This window comes from Dendrobium catenatum, unplaced genomic scaffold (genome assembly GCF_001605985.2).
Source record: "Dendrobium catenatum unplaced genomic scaffold, ASM160598v2 fragScaff_scaffold_853, whole genome shotgun sequence".
NCBI classification, from domain to species: domain Eukaryota; kingdom Viridiplantae; phylum Streptophyta; class Magnoliopsida; order Asparagales; family Orchidaceae; genus Dendrobium; species Dendrobium catenatum.
The window spans coordinates 6109490-6133002 of NW_021319315.1; the positions used below are offsets into that span (position 1 = coordinate 6109490).

General features: G+C 35.5%; 2 protein-coding genes across 3 annotated transcripts in view; both read left to right on the forward strand.

Annotated features, from left to right (window-relative positions):
• The first annotated feature begins 3427 nt into the window (after positions 1 to 3427).
• LOC114580213 (protein FAR1-RELATED SEQUENCE 5-like) lies at positions 3428 to 5138 on the forward strand. Its single transcript, XM_028697031.1, has 2 exons — positions 3428 to 3550; positions 3780 to 5138. Exons 1-2 carry the CDS (start codon positions 3428 to 3430, stop codon positions 5136 to 5138), a joined length of 1482 nt encoding a protein of 493 aa, XP_028552864.1.
• Positions 5139 to 9147: 4009 nt separating this feature from the next.
• The window catches only part of LOC110107402 (PX domain-containing protein EREL1), a 37650-nt gene continuing 23284 nt past the window's right edge, over positions 9148 to 23513 (forward strand). Inside the window, exons 1-3 of one of the 2 annotated variants that reach the window (XM_020837659.2) lie at positions 9148 to 9571; positions 13640 to 13765; positions 22179 to 22277. In XM_020837659.2, coding sequence (XP_020693318.1) covers positions 9482 to 9571; positions 13640 to 13765; positions 22179 to 22277 — 315 coding nt within the window. In that variant the 5' untranslated portion in view covers positions 9148 to 9481. The remainder of the gene's footprint in view (positions 9572 to 13639; positions 13766 to 22178; positions 22278 to 23513) is intronic. The other variant, XM_020837658.2, reaches the window with a different exon arrangement.

A 23513-nucleotide genomic window follows, 5' to 3' on the forward strand; every position in this document is an offset into this window, starting at 1 on the left:
CATGCTATGTACAAGCTTGTATACGTCCTGTGTATAAGTCATACACATTTCGTGTATAAGTTGTACATAGGCCGTATATACAAAAAAATTATATGTACCATTATACATACACATGTATAAGTTGACACACATTGTGTATAAATATTGTACACGCCATGTGTATAAGTTGTACACTAACTGTATATAAGTTTATTTATATCCGATGTACAACATATAGGCAGAGATGTGTATAAGATGAGCACATTAAATTACCTATCCTATTATGTATGGGGAAGCATGTGTACCTGAATATTCTTTAGTTCATTAAATAATTTAGACACCACATGGATGGATGTATAAAAAATATTTTTTCCCCAGTAAATTAATCATGGTATTGAGTTATTTATTTTAGGTACAATAATGGATGTGTGCTGTAGAAAATATTTTTTCATAAAATCAAGATGTAACATTAGATGAAGTAATAATTAGAGATATACTTAAATGCTATTAGCACTCACCATTAGTAAAGGTACAAATCTATTTATATAACCAAGTGGGTTCTCCGTAGCAAACCTAATGGCCATCATATCAAATTGAGAAACTAAAAAAATTCTAATGACCCTACTAGTTGTATCTTAAGAACTCAACTATATTCTGGACAACAATAATAAGCTTCTTCAGGATTTTGTAGTTATGAAGGGGAAAGAATAAATTGGATAACAAAAATAGTATGTACTTATTTGCAATAGCGGTAAACTGCTTGGATTTGTTGATGCTTTTCTTTTTATTTTTAATATATATTATAGAATATGTTGTTAGTGGTTCTGCTTTCCAGCATATAGCTGAACCTTTATTTGATAATCCAGTATGTATAACCACATCATCAACATTGAATCGTAGCTCTTGTCCTTTGATCATGAAGGCTTGCCTGCTCACATCCCACAATGATAACAATATGTATATCAGGGGAACATCCTACTGAAATGTAGGGAACTTTAGAAATTGAAATATGTTTAGTTTCTTTAATACCTCCTCAACTTCCTTGTTGACTACCCCATATGAGTCATAGTTTGCTCCAAATGTTGAGGGTTTGCAATGGAGAGTAGTCTTTGGAGTATATATTTGAAAACATGTGTACAAGTGCGAACAAAAAACTAATATAGTATGAATATAATACACAACCAACAAAATATAGAGCTGTGTATAAATTTTTAGTATTTGCAAACATATGTACAAGTGCAAACATGTATACAAGTGCCAACAAAATCTTATGTTTGATATATAAAAAGTCCCAATTTATTCTAGGATTGACATCATAATAATAATTATCAGTCATAAGTAGCTTAGAAAGATGCAAATATATATTTTCGGACTCTGCAAGCTTTGACGTTTGAAAATAGGGGGGCAACTGATATATCATCAAAAAAATACCTTGATCGAGCACGAATCTCAAGGCAAAATTAAGTTGGAAACTTCAAAAATTAAATCGGAGACCATCTGAATTTTGATTTTAGCAAACTTATAATCAAACTGAGCGTCTTGGAAACATGAACCCAACGACACCAAAATCGACCCAATCCGAGCCCAAAAGAGTCCAAATAAAAGACACGAAGCACTTTTGGAAGGATCAAACCACAATTTGTGTACCAAACAATCTCTAATCATGACATGCTTCTAGTCGAATCGAGCGGCTCGACGAGACAAATCCAACGAGCCTAAGATCACCAAATTTTGATATCATTAAGATAACCAAAGGTCCATTAAACGGTAAATGATGGTAGGAATCAAGATCGGCCGTCCATTCGAAACACTCCCAATTTACCCTTGATCCTTCCACTTATTTACAAGCCATGCCACTCAAGAATTCTATAAATAGAACCTCATTTCCTCTTGAAGAAGAGGAAGAAGCCAAGAGAGAAGAAGGAAGAGCAGGAAGAAAGCTCCAGTCGCTTAGCTCCTCCTCGACCTTCGTCGGACCACCAAGGGACACCGGGGTTCTGCCGCACCAATTCCGGACATCGGGGTTCTGCCGCACCAACGTCGGAGTTTTGCTGCACCACCGCCGGACCACCAAGGGACACCGGGGTTCTTCCGCACCACCACCGGACCACCTAGGAATGTCGGAGTTGTGTCAAACCACTATCAGACCATCAAAGGACATCGAAGTGTCACCAGAAGATGGAGTACCCCCTGACTCTGAAGTGCCACTACCAGACCACCACCTGACGTTGGAGTGACGCTGGACTTTTACGAAACTTTCGGTTGACATTTATAATCTGGTCATCTTCAAGGATGAGTCAGACCATTATACTTTACTCAAATTCTAGTGGGAATCATTTTCAACTGGGTTAGGCCCCGTGGTTTTTCCCTTTCCCGAGTTTTTCATGTAAGAAAAATATTGTGTTTTCTGTGTGTGAGCTGTATATCCGTGCAACTCTAAGACATAAGATTATAACTCAATCTCCGCGTATATTCTAGCCCGCAACAATACACATTCGTTAAAAAATTCTAAACCTTATTTCTCATTCATAATACACCATTTATAGAGAAATGTCACACATAGTATTTATAAGTGCAAAACTAATGATATGTAAATATTGGAGAAATACATACCGTACATAAATTATACATATACATAATATACATATTAGTTAAAAAAATCCTAAACTTAATTTCTCCTTCATACACCCTAAATAGAGAAATTCCTGACAAAGGGAAAATGCAGCTTCCTAGTTCATTTCTTCTTTTATAAAATATATTGATAAAATGTTATCTTGATCAAGCTCACTCTCAGCTTAAATCTGACATTGTGAATATGGCTACTGGATGACGTCTAGAAAGGATAAAGAGAGCAATTATGCTTCGAAAATGAACAATCCATAAAGTTGATGACAGACCGATCCTTGTTTGAAGATGAAGAGCATCTGAAGGAGACGAGAGTAATTCTTGTTTGACCATGAAAAGCGACTCTACAAACTCATGAATTTTTGGTCTGCTGATTTTAAAATTGAACAAGATGGTCTAGAGTTTTTTTCTTAAAAATGAGCGCCAAACTTAATCGCTGAAGCAGGTCCGGGCCGGGTCGTCTGGTCAGTAAAAAAAAAACAAATTAAAAATTTGCATGTCTTCATTTAATTGAAATTGGGATTTAGGAACTTTTATTGGGTGCGGAGTGCGGACGTAGCTCTGTGTGTGCAAACGAATTGGTTCGCGCCACGTGGAGCCCACCTTGAGCCCACCGACTTGAAGAGAACGTGTGCTCTGTTTACCCGATAACCTGATAACACGAACCATCCGAACTACTTGAAAAAATGCGCGGTTAAAGCTAGGGTTATATTTGCTGGCGCGGTTTTTTTACCTCAGTTAAAAATTTTTTCTCGTAACACCTGAAACCTCAGAAAGCAGGAGAAGAGCGTAAGGTCTGAGGTTCGAGGCGTAAGGTCTGAAGATGGATACTGTGCCGGAAGAGATGAACGACTGGTCGGAGATGGAAGATTTTACGCAAGAGTCACAGCTTAGAGGTGGAGATGGTTTGCAACAGAATACCCAACCAAATTTTGATATATTATCAGTAAATATGATATGAAAGCCGTGACTTGTTAAGTGTTTTAAAAAATTTGTATTGGTGAGAATATATGTATTGGTGTGCAGGCGGTACCGTTTAGTACCTTTTTTAAATGTTCGATACCGCTCGGTATCAGTAGGTATCGGTCGGTACTTATAGGTACCGATAGGTACAGAAGTTATTTTGAAATTATGTGTGTTTCCAATGTTAAACTCTTTTTGGTTGTTATTCGTAGGTTGTTTGTAATAGTGAGAAAGAGGCATATGATATTTACTGCCGATACGCGCGTAGTGTTGGTTTTAGTGTTCGCAAAGATCATCACTGTTACTGGCCTAATTCGAGGAAGATACATATGAAAGATTTTGTATGTTCGAAAGCTGGTTTTAAAAAGGGCCTTGACCTGAATGCCAAATCGAAATACAGGAAATCCAATACTAGGACTGGGTGTCCCGTGATGATTAGATTTTTAGTTGATCATGATGGGGAATGGAAGGTTAATAAATGTGTTGAGAACCACAACCATGAGTTGGCAAGGCCTGAAGATCAACATTTATTGAGATCATGCAGGAATATTACCAAAGAGAGAGCATTCGTTCTTAAATCTATGACTGATGCTGGGATTAGAACCATTGATGCATTCACATACTTAGCTGATGAAGTTGGTGGGAGGGAGTATGTAGGTTTTTTAAGAAGAGATGCATATAACTTTGTTCAAAGAAACAAAAGATGCAAGATTGAGACTAGGGATACCAATTCCCTAATTGAAATTTTTAAAAATCAAGCAAACAGTGATACCATGTTTGTGTGGGAAGTCCAATATGATGAGGAGGATAGATTGATGAATTTTTTTTGGGCTGATGGTGTGGGAAGAATAGACTACGACTGCTTTGGAGATGTTATAATTTTTTATACCAGATATAGACTGAACAAATACAAGCTAGCTTGTGCACCTTTTGTTGGAGTTAATAACCATTGGCAGAATATTCTTTTGGGGGTAGCATTTCTGTCTGAAGAAACAGAAGAATCATTTACATGGTTGTTTAGAACATTCTTGAGAGTAATGGGTGGTAAACATCCCATTACAATTTTTACTGACCAAGATCAGGCAATGTCTCGGGCAATAGAAATTGCATTTCCTCAAACACGCCATAGGCTTTGCCAATGGCACATCACCAAGAAGCTTCCATCCAAGTTGCATTGTTACAATAGCAACAACAAGGTTAGAGGTTTGATTTATAAATATTTCAGCAAGTGTGATTCAGAGGAAGAGTTTGAAAGTACATGGACTGAAATGCTGAATGAAGGGGACCTTCATAGCCATGAGTGGTTGAAAGAGCTCTACAAAATAAGGCACAAGTGGTCCACAGCATACAACAAGACTTGTTTTAACCTTGGTATTCTTTCAACACAGCGCAGTGAATCCACTAATAATGTGTGTCACGGAATTTCTAAGCCTACTAGCACCATAACTGAGTGTTTTTTGGGACTAGAGAAGGTGATGAAGACATGGCGTCGGAATGAAAAGGATGAAGACTTCAAATGTAGTCAGTCCGATGTTGTACCTTTAGTGAAGAGTAGTCCAATTCTTAGGTAGGCCGCACATTTTTATTCGCGTAAATTATATTCTTTCTTTGAGGAGGAGTTTTTACAAGGTGTGGGTGGAATGTGCATAGCTCATGCCTCAACTGACTTATCCACTTTTTTTGTCAAAACTGTTGAGAACATTGATCAGCCTCGCCACTAGACAGTTAATTTTGATGATGTAGAAGGTAGCATCGAATGCAGCTGTGGAAAATTCGGCATGATGGGGATACTAGAGGGAAACAGCCCAGATCGTACGCTAAGATCATGTTCTCACTGCTTGAGAGTGATAAGGCAGATTGATATAATTAATATACCTCCGAAATATCTACTCAAGAGATGGTCAGGTCGAGCAAGAAAGGACCTTTACTCTGATAGGCCGTTGTCATCTATGGTAGCTACCGGAATCCCCTCGGATGGCATAGGAAGTATGATTTTCAGAAATTATTTTACCAGATTTGCATATCAAATTAGCACTAGAGGGGAAGGGAGTACTGAAGCAGAACAGTACATGATTGATGCTATGTCTGAAATAGCTGAGAATGTGGATCTCATATTAAATGCCAGCAAGGACTCAAACTTAGTTACGAATTCAAGCATGCGAACTAAAATAAAGGACCCCATAAAGCGCAGACCCAAAGGAGTTTCAAATGCAAGGTTGAAGAGTCATTGGGAAAAAAGAAAGCCGAAGAGAAAGAAAGCTGAGGAACAACAGACACCTTCAGCTCATCAGCATACACCAGTGGAACATAGTAGTCAAGTTTCTGTTGCAATTATACCAGATTGCTTCGCTTCAACTCATCAGCCTACACCAGCTTTTTTTATAGTTCTATCATGGTTTATAAACTTCGGTGGCCGAATGCCAAACTTCATCTCGGCATGCCGATCACGGAATTTGTCGAGCTTGGCATAATTAGAATGCATTACTGCGTGGATGTTGTTGCAGAATATGAACTTGAACAGCAAGCTAGACGGAATGAAATATATAGATGCTGTGTTCATACATGGCATGATCGTTGTGATCGTTTGCTTCAAGTGGCATGGAGGGAGGAGATTGCTATCGAGGAAAACAGATCAGGTCGGTTCTTAAATTCTACAGTGTTCATTTCCTGCAGCAGCGCTATCATGAGCTGACTTGTAAAGGAAAATTAACAAGCTCTGATTATGTGGTCAGACGAGCTTCTGATGTTGATAATGTAATTCTTTATCACCCGTGGGATCCAGCTGAAGATAGGTTTTTAATTGATTTGTACAAGCAATTATTAAATGAACGTGTTTATGGTCGCAAAAGGAAGATGTTTTTGGATATCAAAGATTGGCAAGACTTACCAGTACCGATCGGTACCAACATGTACCTACCGGTACCTAGCATTATTTACAACTAATTGTCAATGTTACATACTTACATATTACTATATTTCTCAAGGCAAGCGTCGATAAACATCCTCATATCGTCACTTATCATTGGTCGCCCAGGATAATCTATTTTGGTAGGAGCTGGCCTTAGTCCGGGTGATTTTTGATTTTCAACTTCAATCAGAGCATTTGTAAGATCAATCTTAGCTGGGAAGGGCCTAGCAGCAGCTTTTTTTAACACCTTCCTCTTATATTGACCCTTGGTGTATGGTGTCTTAACCTTTTTAGCTTTACGGTCAGCCCGACGTCTCACACGTATGGCTATGCCTGAGCTGCTTGGTTCAGGTTTGGCAACATCATCCATAATTGGCTGGGTGTCTTCAAACAGACATTCGGCAATAACCTCTGCACACTCTGCTTTCTTCATTTCATCAGTCATAGTCCTGGAGGAAGATTGAACATGCACAGCTGCAGTCGAGGAGTTGAATGAAGGGAAGTTCTCAGATAAGAACTGCTCCATTGCTTCCAATCTCTTATTCATCTCCCTCTGATCAAAAATATGATGTTTAAGAGCCTCCATTCTACGTTCATTCAGAGGCATTGTTGTTTCAAAGGTAATTAACCTACTTCTCAGAAATCTATTTTGATCTAAAACCTTATGTATATATTCAACTCTATAATCATGCTGTCCTTCAGGTGGGGAAGTAGGTTGCTGCTGCTGCTAGCCATGTGACATGGGTGGTGTTTGAGTGGTTGGTCCACCAGGGCTGATTGGGCTTGGGGGCGGCTGAACAGGGCTTGGGGGCGGGGTGTTTTGTCTTAGAGGACTATAGGGTGTAGGTGATGTTGGAGGTGTAGAAAGATGTTCAGGAGGTTTGTGCAAGATGATCTCTTTGTTAGGAACTTTGTCAGGTGATGTCTGTGGGGTCTGTGGGGGAGGATTTGCTAATAAAGCCCTCTCATCAGTTGTAATAGCATCAAAAGAAGTTAATAAATGACCAGCTTCAAGACCATCGAATAAACTAGATGCATCTGCGTCGTTATAAACTACATCGGATCCCCAGCGGAGAAACCTTGGTCTTGACTTCGAATTCAATGGTTCGTGGACTGTATACTGTTCTAGAAACCATATCTGAACTCATACATAAGAATATCAACTTAAAATATATCTAACAAAAATCAACATCATCAATTAATACAAAACAATTTAAATTCACTGCACTCACAATTAGAATATGAACAAATCCATTCAAGTAACCGAGTGGCTGTGCTTTCTTCATCTTTTTTGCAATGGCGTTAAAGTCAGCAACAAGGAATTCTCTGATTGAATCCGGCCCATTGTAAGATAAAAATTTGTCAACATTTCGAGCCACACTGATGATAGAGGCTGGTGTTCGATAGTTGTGCAGAGGAAAAAATAGGTTTGACAACAAAAATATGATGAATTTCTTCAAAACATCAGGCATTGGCGTAGATTCATCTAAACTAATCACCACTTTCCTAATATCATTGGCTGATTTTCCCGTTATTCTAGCACTACCAATTTCAAAATTGTTGCCTCTATTTGGTAATCCTAAAATCATAACTACTTCATCGGCAGTGAATAGTAACTTCTGATTCTTAATGAGAAAGCATTGTTTCTTACTGTCCCAGCAGGACAACAACTTGTAAACCAACGGAACATTCTGTACTAAACGTGGCATAAAAAGAAAATGATGCAGATTATATTGCTTCAAACTCTCGACCAGGTTCTCTCCAAATATTTCCACTAAATGATCACATACTTCTCTGAAGGTTGACGTTCTGCAACGGAAGCTAATCTTCGGCACATATCCCTGCTTTATTGATTAGGATAAATTTAATTCCATTTCGATACATCTATGAACCGATCAGTACCTATCGGTACCGAGTGGTACCTAGAGGTACCAAGTGGTACCGAGCGAGTTCAGGAAAAATAATACAAAACAACTCGGTACCGCCGAGAGTCTATGGAATGCGGTAAAATAAAGAATAAACTCTAACAACAAAACCTGGATCTACAATAACTTATGGAACTTAGAATGCTTACAGAAATATCCCAGCTTAACTTGGTAGAAACCGCTGGGTACACATTCGGATAACGCAGCGGTACCCACCGGTACCCAACGGTACCGAGCGGTACATTTTGTCACACAACTTAACGGGCAAATGACATTCTCAACATCATTCAAACCAAACCCTAAAAGCTCAAAATTATCGAAAAATACATATAACTCAAGAAAAACAAACCTTGCCCATTGCCACTATGAAGCTCAGGAGGCTTAGCGTAGAAGATGAAGTTGCTTCGTTCGTGTGGAAGATGAATAATGGCCTGCAACTTCTCCTTGTGGAAGATGGACTGTAGTCTAGCAAATCGCCCGAAAAAGAAAGCTGGAAGCGTCGTTTCGGATGTTCTTGAAGATATGGATACCGCGCATTATTTCAAGTAGTTCGGATGGTTCGTGTTATCAGGTTATCGGGTAAACAGAGCAGACGTTCTCTTCAAGTCGGTGGGGTCAAGGTGAGCTCCACGTGGCGCGAAACAATTTATTTGCACACACAGAGCTACGTCCGCACTCCGCACCCAATAACACCTCGGGATTTAGAGCTTAGGTGATTCCACCCTTCATAATTTCCCGTGTTACACGGACAAGAAAGTAGGAGAACCCAATCAGGCCACGTGCGACATGCACCCGCTGCCATGTCAAGTGCGGCTGGCTCCGGACTCCGGAGAGGCGCAAGCATGAGAAAGAAAACGACTCCATCGCGAACGAGAAGGCACAGGAATCCTAGTCTTCGGCGATACCAGTCGATCCGCTTCACCGTCTTGCCCCTCGCTAGAGAACTTCTCTGCACGTTCATCGCCACCGCTTCCGCCATCGCCACCACGACCACCACCACCAACGCGTTCGTCATACATATCGCCGTCTTGATCGCTCTACGTCGCCATCCGGGTATATCTCGCAAATCGGAGGGGAGGAGATGCCGAGGTCCAGTCCACCAAAGCACCGCCATGACGGTACCTCACCGCTCCCCCTCGGTATGGACTGGAGCCCGCCCCCTAGGAAATGGGTATATTCTGCTCCCTAACCCTTTTCTGTAGTAAGTTCTAGATTTGCGATCTTCTAGAAATCCGGTCTTTAGCTTGTTTTTATTGTGGACAATTTAATCCGAATTGATATACTGTTACTATTTGTTCCTTGTGACTTTAGTTATTGGATTTTGGGTGCCTAGATGAAAGTAGACAGACTTGATGGTTATGGTTTAGGATTGTCTGTTATTGCTTGATTTTGCCATCGCAGGCATCCTTCTTTGATGGAATAGGGATATTGAATTTGTTGCATCGATGGGTTGTAGCTACCCAGATCTGAAGATTACTGGCTTAGGCGTGCTGGTTGCTGCAATGTTTCTAATTGTTTTTGCAGCAGCCCATGCATTCTTTAGTTTTGCTGTGAGTTTTGATTGTGCTATTATGCTGCTTCTGCGGTAAAAATCGCCCTCGGATGAAGTCACTATCAACTGAATTCTCTCTGTTCAACTCCAAGATCTCAATGTTTCAAGCAGTTCAATTAAAAAATATTCTTTTCCTTGCTGATATAGCTTTGATCATATATCTAAATATCTAATAGCGAGTGCCAGAGAATAAATGATTGAATTGAAGCCAAAAGAAAGTTACCATAGTTTCCATAAGCAAATACTTTATAATGTATGCTGACTCAGAAGATAATTTCCTTAAATAGATCCTCATTTGTTTTTCGGTATTATCACAACTAGTTCACCAGGCTTTGAAGATTTCAATAGTAAGTTGACATGAGGGGTGAGTTCATAAACTTTTAAGTTAATTCAATTAACGGAAGATCATCAAAATAATAATTTTCCACCTAAAACATGACCGGACATCTAAACCCAATGACATTCAAATAATTTATCCATCAAAAGTTAATTGAAACCTAACTAATACTATATTTTTTATAAGAATAAATATAAAGTGCTAATAAATCAATTAACTAACAGTACACTCTTCTTCATCTTCCCATGATGCCTAGAGCATGAATCTGGAAACTCTTATCTCCATGATGCACAACTGATAACCTTAAAATCATAACATTAGCTAATATGAATTTGTAAGAAATAAACTCATCGGTAAAGCAACTGTCTATAGAACAAATATCTAAGTATAAGGCATACAATATACTCGATAATATACCATGATTAACAGGTGTTATTCCCATGATAGTTGCAATCATTGCATCAAATTAAATCAATCTTCTATGATAAGAGCTATTATAAATGACAGTTAGTGTAATGGAGTTTACAATCAATCATGTGAAAAAGATGGTCAATGCACCATCACAAACATCCATACATGCATGTTTATAGGCCAAAAAAAATGTCTCATCAATTTCATTGATTATAATTTATAGTATTATAGTCAACCACTAATTTCCTAAAACTAAAGGATGATTTTCACCAACTTGATGAATTCTGTTGGCCCTAGAAGAGTTATCACTTAACCTTTTTTGATTAGGGAGAATTTTGATAGGAGGAGTTTGTTTTCTAATTTGGAATATAATTTTACTCAACATCTTATGTTCATTTTTCTTTTTAAAGATTCACTCTAAACTTATTTCTTTCCAATATGGTGAACTAGATTCAAATACCCAAGCATAAACACTAAATATATAATTTATGAACACCCTTATTTTTGAAATAAATCATAGATGGGTAAGAATAATGACCTCTATAATGGCTATAAATCACATATCTTTTTATTAAGTATGGCTATGATATTTGGGGACTGAATAGGTTGATAATATTGTTGCCAAAGCGTATGAAGGACTTTGTAGTGTGCACTAATTAGGACCCCAAAATGGTGGTAAGAAAAAAAGATTATTACCGGCCTTCGATGGTGAGAGATTGTATCGATATTGCTAAGAAGTTCTACGAGTGTCAAGTCATGGTAACATTATATGTCAACCGCCAACTCCATTGCATCGTGCAGTAGCATCTAACGATTTAAATGTTGTGGTGCTGATGTAATTGAACTGATCGACCCACCATCATTAGCTGGACACCTTCATGTACTTATTTTTAATGGTGGTGGGAGGCCTTTTGGTGGGATTGGTAGCTAGAAAAGGTAATTGATATTTAGTTTAATGTGTGCAGATTTGAAGTTTTGCTTTGAAGGTGAGATCTTTAGAGGAGTATGATAGAGTGAAAGCTGCGAATAGCTCAAATTGAGTTAATTTGGGTTGATTTGAATTATCTCATTTGGGAATGTGTTTAAAGTCATTTACATGGAGGGAAATGATGATGGAAGATAAGGTTAGAATGTGAGCTAATGATTTAGTGTAGTGATTGAATTTTGTGAGGTTTAAGAGTTTGAGGTTGTGGAGACGAAGGCTAAATAGATTATTACTAAGACTTGGCCTTGACAACAAGTGGTTTTGAAGGCTTGAATGGTGAAAACTAGTCTTAGGAAGTTATTAGGATGTTGAGGAAGATGTGAGGATGATTTGGTGGAGTTGCATGTAATAACAAAAGCTAAAAAGAGATACAAACCAATTTCAACAACAATGGGCCAAGTTAGGTCGCCAAGCACTAAGCAAATAGAATGAACTTCTCTAATCATTTTCTAATGAGAAAAAGCCTAAAATAGTATCTCGGCTATCAATCTATGCCAAATTTAATCCCAAAGTTTTGTATTGTCCCACTTTAGTTCTTCGACTATTGAATATTAATCCAATTTTGTCCCTCTACTATAAAATATTCAAATTTAGTAGAATATTTTGCATTTCTCCCACTTTGCATAATGTGAGAAGTGACATTTTAGTACAAACATTTAAATTACATTATTTTAATAATGTTGTATCTCATCTTATTCCGTAACCATCCTGTGCGAGTGTGAGATCAATCAACAAAGGATTACGGAGTTCCTACAAAGGTCGATGAATCATTGAAGTGTGTAGTGAAAATCGACAAGTAGCTTGTGACGATCTCGGATCAACAGTGTGAGACTGCAAATTCTGAGCAGTGAATCAACATCTCGAAGGGCAACACATGGGATTTTGGGCGTATGAGAGACAAAACATTGTCTCTAACGATGATGAAGTAAGTGGTGTGAGAGGAATTTGGAGTTGTATAGCCAATGAAACTATTTTTTAAATAAGGATTTTATAGTTTTTTTAATCAATGAGAATATTTTTTATAACAATGGTTTTGGAGCTTATATGATTTTCCTTTTAGGTTTTACTTACCAAAAAATATTCTTTTACTAATTTTCACCCTTATTATTTTGTAGGTTAATTTTTTTTTTAATATTTATGATAATTTATGAAATGAGAAAATAGAGCACCGTAAGTAATATAACACACATATGCTTGAATTATCTAAAATACCATCACATTTAACTTTGGTGCTAACTTTAATTGTTATTTTCATCCTTGGGATAAATTTAGATCAATTTTGAATAGTCGAGGGATTAAATTAAGACAACGTGAAGTTTTGGAACTAAATTAGGCTCTTGGTAATAGTAAGACGATTATTTTGAACTTTTTCTCCTTTTCTAACATTCAAAGGGTCAAAATTTTAATTACATGCCAGCCTTTTATATAGGCATTATATAGACTCTTGTACTACTCTCATTTCAAAGAAGATGAAGGGAAAGAGGGAGGTGGAAGGCCACATTGGAAAAATGGAGCCAACTACATGAAGTTACTCAATTTCCATTCCAAGGCTTATTAAAGGGCTGGCCACAACATGTTCCAAAGTGAAAATAGAAAAAAATTGTATTTAAATATTTTATAAATGAGCTTTTCTTTGGGTTCTTGTTATTAGGGCTCTTGTTTGGTTTCTAGTTGGGCTTTGTCTCTTGTAATTCTTTTAGCTTGATTTTTTTTTGATAATCCACTTGATGCTCTACATTAGTTTCTGTTCTTACCCTGGCACTAAACTGGTGTATCTTATCTCGGTCACTGTACTGCAGTAAAATAAGTCTATTTAACTTCCAAATATTTTCTATTCTTATATGAATGGCTGTTTAGATTCTATTGTAAAACTTGTCCCAGTCATTTTTATGTTTTCTAATATCAATGTATAACTTTTCCTGCTTTGTCTCAAATGTCTCATTTATTTGTGCAGGAGGGAAGAAACACTATTTGGCCGCATGATTCCAGAACAGGTTGGAGTTACTGCGTCATGATTCCCTCATGGATGGTTGAAACTGCATATGGAGCATCAAGTGATACCTTATTGAATCCTATAATTGTAAGATTTCACTTTGTTTTCATGATACAGATAATACTTTAATTTGAAAGGGGTTGCTGCATACTCTTTTGAAGCCTATTAAAGAAAATTATTTTTTATCTAGCAATATTTTGTTGAACGTCAATGCTTAGAACTCATAAAAGTAGAGTTGAAATAGAAATGAGATGAAAACTCATACGTCATGGGCTTCACATTCTTTATTCTGTTATATGGATACTTAGATATGATTTTTTTATTAGGCGTACTTGTGATAAGCATGCCATTTTTTCCATGCATGCCATATTAATATTGAGTTTCTTTATGCGTGGCCTAATTTTAACTGACTTTGGCGGCAGAAGAGAATTTCAGAAGGACATAATTTTTGAGTGTGTTATGAAAAGAATCTACTTTTTGCTTGACTGTTTTCTTGCTTTTCAATGATTTGTTTAGTATGATCAACCTGCTGTACTAGTTAATTTGTGGTATCCAGCAGATAGCATTGCTCAAACCACGCTTGTATTCTATAGTTCTGCATTATCTTTATTATTCTGACTAAAGCTACGTAGTACTTGAATATGAATATGAATATGAATATGAATTGGAGGCACATTAGCAGTTACATTAAATCTAGTTGAGCATCAGAAAATCAAATTCCTTTGGGACAACCTCCTTTTTCTGCTCTCTTACCATTTCTTCTCTGAAACCTGAATTTATTGATTTTGAAATCCTTGGACACAAGTTTTACCGGAAAAATATGAGTGGAATATCATCAAAGTAATGCGGCTTGAATTTACTTCTCTTGTCAAAGTTTCTTATCCCTCTTCTAAGATTAATTCATGTAATTCCTACCATAAAACTGCGACGAATTATGTTGTAAATCTGGACCCAAATATTGTGATTTTGATAATAATAAACATTATTGAATTTTTCACTATGCTATTTGAATCTATTGCATATCATGCTCATTAATATTTAGGATCACAACTCACATGCAACCTCGACTAGCTCAAGAATGGATAGACTAGGAATAAAGTCTGTATTTTTAAGTTTTTATACTTTTTATCTTTCTTGAGTCAAATATGTATTATGGTAGATTTTAAAGCTAAGCAACCTTGCACACACGCTCAAGGGAGTGAGTTGATGAGTTGAAAAAATTTTCAATTTTTTGAACTAATCGTATAGTATGATTAATATCGTACTAAACGATCAATTAACCAGTAAATCCTAATTAGAGTACCTATGCTAAGTAAGATTGATTAACTCATCGTATTGTATAATTATGATTAATTTATTCAATCAAATTGTACATGATGATTGGTAACGATCGTATTGTACCACCCGAGCGATGCATGGGACGATAATTACATTGTCGACTATCATCCAAGACGAAATGCCATAGTTTTCTAATCGTACAGGACAAACCCCCAATCTCATACTGTACGAACCGAGCTTTGCATGGGATGATAATTACATCATCATTTATCATACTAGACGATCAGTACATCTCTTCAACTGATCATACAGGGAAATACATTTCGTACTGTCTAAAAAGGTTGTTTTGTTCTAATTGTACTGAACGATATTCTTAATCGTCCTGTACAATCCATTCATCCCTTTGAACTAATCGTACAGGGTTTGTCTCCTCGTACAGTACCAATAGGAGTATTTTGTACCAATCGTACTATACGATATTGGATCGTACTGGATGATCAGAGTCGGCAGATTGAAATTTAGGGTTTTTTGAGAGGCTCTCTATTTAAGTTTTCACATAGTCTTGTTTCAAAATACTTTTTCTGCTACGTGTCTTGAGAGGGAGCATAGAGAGGGAGTTAAGGAGTGCTTTGGGAGAGAAGAGAGAGAGCTATGAGGGATTCACAAAGTTACTCAAAGCAAGGTTCTTCCCTTTCTTCTTCAAGCTTTGCCTTGATCCTTTGGTGGCTCCGGAAAGACTTTCCACAGCACTAGTTCCAGGTTTTCTATCTTCTCCATGAGGGAGAAAAAAAATTCTTGGTTCTCTGCCATCTCTAGGAGGGAGAAAAAAAGATTCCAGGTTCTCTGCCTTCACAAGGAGGGTGAAAAAGAGTAAGGTCCTCTGGCGCACCGGGTTGGTGGAAGAGATATTTTAAGTGTTTCTCTGCCTTGCTGTGGGGGCAAAAGGAGAGACCCTACTTTTAGTGCAATGCCCGAAAAGGAGGTTTCTTGGGAGTGGATGTAGGTCAGGTTGGACTGAACCACTATAAATTTTTGTGTATTTTGTTCTTATTATTCTGCACTTTTATTTTTCCATGATTTACTATGTGGTTGACAAACTTTGATTTTTTTGTTATTGTGAAATTAATTTGCTTATGCATTAGGAGATTAAATTGTCTGTTTTCAAATATTAAAAAAGTTTTAAGAATATTTTTTTATTAAATTTTTTTTTAAATTACCAATTCACCCTCTCTTGGTTAGCCTCGTGCTTATTCTTTGAGGTCTCACAACCTCCTTAAACTTTCGAATTATGCTAGAAATACAATTATCATCCTTTCTATGCACAATAATCTTAGAAAAAAAGTTTATTGTGTCTACATATATTGATTCACCTTTAGATTTTGGATATGAACTTCACCCTCTCTTTTTTGGATGATTCTTTTCATTATTCATCTTGTTCTTGTGGTGTTTATAAATTGGATAGCATAATTGCATGCTTTGAAGCTTTAATTTGGCTCCCTCTGTTATTTTTTAGTCAAGTTTTGATTCTTTTTTATGAACGCTATAACTTAAAATATTCGTGAATCCTGATATGATATCTATGGAATATCTTGATACTATGTGTATATTGGAATCAAAACACAATCAATTTTATCCCAACATCCTTAATGCTATTGGTTGTAACTATATTAATAATTGGTTTTCTCTTAAAGCTCGTGACAACTCTGGTCGCATTATCTATGGAAGGAATGTTTTCTTGTTGGCTATTCTTCACTCCATTATCAATACATTTTGTATTACTATTCACCTTAAGATACCTGAAAATCTTGATTTTTTCTCACTTCTATGTATGATTTGTTTAAAGAGAATGATAAAACTCACTTTTGGGATGAACTTTGGAACATTGGGTCCAAATGGTCTTCTAAATGGAAGTTTATGTTGACCTCAATAATATTCTGGCTTTGAATGAAAAATTCTCTAATACCCCTAAATAAAAATCAGATTTAGTGTCAATATCTCCAATCTCATTGATTCACTCTTGATGGATCGCCCAGCTTTTTTAAAATGCAGAAATAAAACAGGAGGTGATAAATGAGCAAGCTTTGTATAATGATTATAACAATCTAGACTCATACTAAAATAATATTTAAAGCTTGTAAGGAATTTGATTATGGGGTTTCTCGTTAAGAAAAGAGATTCAAAAGTTTTAAGTTAAAAGCAAGAAAGAATTTTGACTTCTCATTTTTAATTTTAGCTATTACCATAAATGGAATGTTAAAATTTAGAACCTATGCAACTACCTTAAGGTGGAATGAGAAATCTTTTCTAGTGGAGTCGTTAGAAATTTGTAAGCTCAGAAGATTTCTATTGACTCTTTTATAAAAGTGGTCATGGTTTAAATTTTCAGAAGGCATATTTTACATATGCTAAGACACTATCTAGAAAATTGGCCTCACGTTTAATGGACTTTATGATATGATTCAAGGTTTCTTTTAGGCACAAGATCTTATATTCATTACTCATCCCGGCTATGAGAGATAATTTTTGATCAAGCCTAGTTGTTAGGCTTTAAATATTTAGCTTATAATTTTAGCATTATGGTTAAGGAAAAAAATATGAAGTCATTATCTTTAGAGTTAATGGTAGAGGGGATGATGATGAACTTGATCAAGATCTTATAGTTTCGTCATCCTAGGTTGTCATGAACCATAGTATACGTAGTAAAGGTAGTTAACCCACTCAAACTAAATAATCTTTATTAAAAATCATAAGTTGCATTGTCCAAGGAAGACCTCGTGGATCTAGGATAGATGTTTGTTGAAGGGACTATTTTAAAGATGACTTAAGCTAATATATAGGGTTTTAACCTTGTCAAGCACACCTTATGGTTTTCAACTCATAAGCTAAGAATTACGAAACATTTGGACTTTTGTCGTAATCGTTGTATGATGATGCCATTTGGAAATAAATCATTTGATCATAGAGCATGTGCGATGACTTCACTGGTGTGAATTTTTGATAGTGACCATATAAGTACACGTACTATGACCATGGCTCTTTTTGAGCTTTGGTCAAACTTAGATTTGTTATCATCGACAAATTGGTATGGAGGATAGATGGGTACTTGCTTTAAGCTTTAAAATGTTAGTCATTTCTTGAACATTCTGGGATTTTAATATTTTTTCTTGGATATGACCTTAAAATGATTACTTTGGAATCTGAGAGCATTTTGATGGTAGTTTTTCATTCGGTTGAGAATTTCTAGCAACATGGCTATCATCAAGGAATGATATTTGAAGCATTTATTTTTTAATTTGAAAGCTTGATTTTGGAATAGACACCTGTAGTTGTAATGCACAATAACTCTGCTCATGTTTGGGCTATTTGGATGCTTGAACTTGATTTCCTGAAACCTTATCAAGTTTGGTTGGTTGCTTCTAAAGAATCATGTGCATGATTTTACATATAGTTTAAAATCATTTGGATATTCTTTGTATTGGAAACCTTGTCGACCCTCAAATTGCAACGGATCAAGTCAAGTAAGTTGATAATAACAACTTTGTCCTTGTAGGTTAATTGACCTCAAGAGTTTATATTTTAAAATAATTTTTCTTTATGAAAGGCCTTGAAGGCATAATGGCGGCTTTTGTTTGGGTTAGGTGAGTCAGGCTATATTTAGTGAAGTTTAATTTTAAGTGGAATCATGGTTGGAAATGTGTTTGTGGTCGACCAATCCAATTTTAGCGACCAATCCAATTCAAACAACTAGCCAGGATCTTGAGCCCTAGGTTCTACCCATCATAATTTTCTCTCTAGAAGTCCAATTGACATGGAATAAAAATAAAATTGAAGGGAAAGATGTCTAGTTAGGATTTGGTGAATTTTGGTTGAGTTTTGATATTTTTTCCCTGAATTTTTTCCAAGGCTGGTCTGAGAATTTTCCTCTCTGGTTGCAGGCTAAATTCAATTTAGGGCTTCTAGGACTTTGGATTTTTGTGAATAAGAGAAATAATAATTGTATGAAAATCAAAGTCGGGGTGTCTGCTATGGATTTAGAGTTTTTGATGATTTTTGGAGGACTTTAGGTCATCCAAGTGAATGCAAATTTCAACTAGGTTTGTTCTATCCTAGTTTGGTTGATTTTCATAAAAGCCATAAATGGATGGGTTACATTGTTATGAAAATTACGATTTGAATTTTTTTGGGTGGTGGATGATGGATAGAACACAATAAAATTGAAAAATGCTGAAATTAAAATATAAATAAAACTCTATTAATCGCCAAAATAGTAGTCCTAGAGAGGATCACAAAACCTTTTATAGTTTGGCCAGTCATGAAGCTGTTACCAAGGGGTTTTTTTTTTCAATTTTAATCACAAAATATGAATGACTTTTTCTTTCCACCGATTAGAAGTATTTAGTATAACATAACATAAGAGAAAAAATTTGAAGTTAAAAAAAGAGGGAATGGAGGGCCGACCACTAAGTGTAACCTTCATGTAACCACCACCACTTTTCCCACCAATGCATTACTTTCCCGGCCATTACTCTCATGCATAGGCCGGCTGCTCCACTCCAATTTAGCCAGTTAATAATGTTAATTAAAATGGATAACACAATACATAAACACAATAATATTTTACAAATATACTTCCACATATGAAACAATATATTCACTTAAAAGAAAATAATAAAATTCTAATCTTTGAGCCCTTACCCTTGTGGAAGCCCTCCTAGCCTAGATATTATAATTGGACCCCATTCTCTTGATCTGTTTCATGTTCTACATCACCTTATGCTAACTTTAACAAAAAATTTAAGCAAGTTTGCAATGAATGTTTGATTTCACTTTCGTGATGATGCAAGTATGCTGGATAGGAACATGAAAGAAGAATTTAAAGTCATTCTTTGAAACAAGTTTTGCCAACTTCAGTATTAATAAAGTGGAGGATCAAACGTGAAAAATAGGTATTACGACCATACTATATAAGGTAGGGTGCTTCATTGAAAAATCTGAGTACTACATGTCAATCAATTTAAATTTTAAAAGAGAATTAGCAAAGTTTCCAAAGTAATTGAATACTTCTTAGACTAGGGTATCTTGAGTTTAGCTTATTTTAAATACACAGCACTTTGAAATTTGTCTTGATTTTGGACGTTGGCTTGCTTATATATGCACAAGAGTTTGCTTTTAATAGTTTACATGTTTTTAGAAGACATTTCTTTGGATGTGCTTGCACAATTTGTAAAACACTATAACTTAATTGATTTTTATCCTAGGATGCATGTGCATGATTGAAAATAATTGAGATTCAATTGTTTGCCGGAATACATTGTCATTAAAGTGCATTTGCAATTTTTATTTTGATATTATTACTGGTATTTGTTTGCATACATATCTTTTAAGAGCATATTAATTAGTCAAACTTATTGTTGATTTCTCATGTTATATCTCTTTATGCCCCCTTGTGAATTTGCATCCAATCCTCTATTAGATTATTTTATTCAACTTATTTCTAAGGCTATTTGGAAAATGAGATTATATCTACTGCTGATGAATTCTAGAGATATCTTGTTCATTGGAGAGACTAATGTTTCTCTGATGAGTCATAAATTACTATACATGAGGCATAAAATTTATGTCATGAATTGCTTGATGAGTATCAAAGTTTGTTGGAGCTAGATTTATTGAAGACTGTATAGTTGATGGAAATTTGTGTTTATTCTCTTTAGAAACATCATATCAAGCAATGAGATGAGTAATTGTTTCCTAGCTTTTGAGGTATTTTGAAAATCAAGGGTTTTTGGTTTCAGCAGTTTTCTACCGTTCCTGATTCAGAGGTTGATATGCTAGCACTGGAGTTTGTAGTTAGCGGCTGATAGCTGGAGGTGGAATTTGGAGTTATTTATTTGGTAATAGTCTTGCTGGTTATGCGTTTGTCTTGCTATAGTGGCGCTGCACATGTATGAGATTGTTGTTAGCAGACCTTAAAAGTGTTTTTGACCTGCGGGTCTTGTGAGAATTCGTGTAATGCGCCTTTTTACCGAAGGAAATGCTAATTTTAAAGGCACAACAAACTTATGAAACTTTGGATAGTCTGTTTTCAAAGAATTTTAAAGCTTAGATGATTTGAATGCTTTGGGCTAAGATCAGGATTTGAATTTTTGAATTTTTGTAACTAAACTGAGCTATTATTGTGCAACCCATATCTAGTATGGCTGAAAATTCTATACATAAATAGTCTAAGACATGTAATTGGTTAACCTTGATTAAATAAATTTATTTCTTCTAATTTTCAATCTCATGTGTGCAAGTTTATTGTAATTCATCAAGTGCGTTAAAAGTGTGACTATCTAATTCTGGGGGTAGTCATCTCCTTGTTCTTACGTGAGGCTTGAATTTTCTTACTTTGGTAATTTATTTCCTTGACCTAATTTCTTCTACGTACTTTGTTATTGGCTTGCTAGTGTTCTTGATTTTTTTTTTTTAAAATTTAGCTCGACTAAGCTTCTAATTATAGAGAATAAATTTTAACCGTTCATTTATCTTTTGTGGTTAATTTTTTTTTTTTTTTGTAAATTTATTGGATTTATTTGATCGTTGAAATGTTTTTTGTGTTTCATTTCTCATATTATTTATTTACTCACATGAAAAGCAAGTTCTTATATACTTAATGGTCTTTGGTATTCAAATCTTAGGTTACCTTTTGTGATCTATATTCATTGTATCATTTTATTGACATTAGAAAACCCAAATACTAATTCATCCTGAATCACAGTCTACACCAAATAGTTGCGATAAGGTTAATATTGAGGGTGGGAATGATGATGATGAGTTGTTTTTTTTATCCCGTAGGGATTTCCTCATCTAAATGTGCTTCCAGAATTTGTGCCTTTTATGTGTCATATATTAATCAGTTCCAGTCATAATGAAGGTTGGCACCTTTTTATGATTAGTTTGAATTGCCGAGAGTAATCTTTTTAATCAAGAACCATGTCTTATTGGAAAAAAAATTTCAACATTTTTTTAAATGAATTAATAAGCCCACTAAGGTATTTGTTTTTTTTTTTTGTAATATTCTTAAGAGGAAAATTTCTTTCCTTGATATGATTTCTTATATGCTTTTCTTTTTTAACTTGAATTTCAGTAAGGTAATAAAAAAGTTTCATCTTGATGACTGTTTTAACAAAAATATTGTTTTTGCTTTTTCTCATTTTTTTTATTTAACATCCTTAAAGGACAGTTTTACAGGATTCTAGTTGGTATACAATCTCCAGAAGGGGCTAGCAGCAGCTATGACATCCTTCATAGGTTCAGTGACTTCTTGAAGTTGTTTTCGGCTGTAAGTGCAACTTTCATGGAGATGGAACTTGCATTCATTGGCGTTTCATTCTATTAGAATTTTTTTTGTTAAGCATACTTTAGTTTTCTTTTTAATGATCTGATAATTTCTTACTTCAGAATAAGTATGGTGAATGTGAACGGAAAATAGGTTTCATGTTAAGGCGACTTCGTAGTGACAAGCATGAGCTTTTCTTTTGCAAAATCACATTATATGTGATCTTTCAAGCCAATCCAAAATAAATGATAAAACATAAGAGGGATTGTTCCATGTGAAATGAAACATGCATGCAGTTGTTGCGGAATAGGGCTCTCTTATTCTATTTTCCTTCTAATTGATACCATGACAGTCTTCAATATTTTCAATTTTATTGAACCCCTATATGTGCTGAAATATTGAGGGAAAATCATTTCAGCTGAAATCCCATTTGTTTCCTTTAAAAACTTTCTTATGCTTGTTATTCCTAGTTCATGGTTTTATTCTATATTGCTAGCAAAGCCCTTCATGTGTTTGAATCAAATTATTGGAGAAATGTGTATCATTCCTTAGTTTTCAATCTATGATTCTTGAAGTTTTTTCTTTTGCACTTTAGTTTGGGCATGTTATCGAAATTAGATGCAATTTACTCATTTTCTTACAGAAATTTTGGTTTTTTATTCAACAATCGAAATCCTTTGTTCATACTTTCAGCAATTGAAACACATGGTATAGCGGGATGCTACCAAAAGGATTTTTTGCTTTATGCATTATCTACATAACTCAAAATGAAATAAGAAATAAAATAGAGGATTCTTTTTTTTTTTAATTCTCTGACATCGAAATAAACATTTCTTGTATAATTAAATAAAAAGCAACATTGAGTGACTTGAAACTGAATGTTTTAAGTGTTGAATTGTTGACTAGGACCAATTTTGATTTTGAGTCTAATTTGTGCCAAGTAATAACTAAACTTTGATTTCGAGTCAAACCAAATTTATTTGATCTCAACTTCATTCCATTCTAATGATGATGATGATAGCAATAGAGAATGATAGATTCTTTGACAGTCCCAAAATAGGAAGAAATTGTATATAATAGTTTGAAGTTGGTTTTACTTCTTTTGAGAAGATCTGAAATCACTATGCCATGACAAGCATCATTCACACAAAAACATTTTGTTGCGTTGTACGAACAAAATTAAGGATAAGTTGTTTTGTAAGCACATCATCCATAGTTGTGAATGCTCCTGGGGAACTT

Bases quoted from the DNA above. Each gene is read 5' to 3' on its own strand.
- LOC114580213 (XM_028697031.1), top strand. From the start codon at position 3,428: ATGGATACTGTGCCGGAAGAGATGAACGACTGGTCGGAGATGGAAGAT. The intron at 3,551-3,779 runs GTAAATATGATA...TGTTATTCGTAG, and splicing joins CAAATTTTGATATATTATCA to GTTGTTTGTAATAGTGAGAA.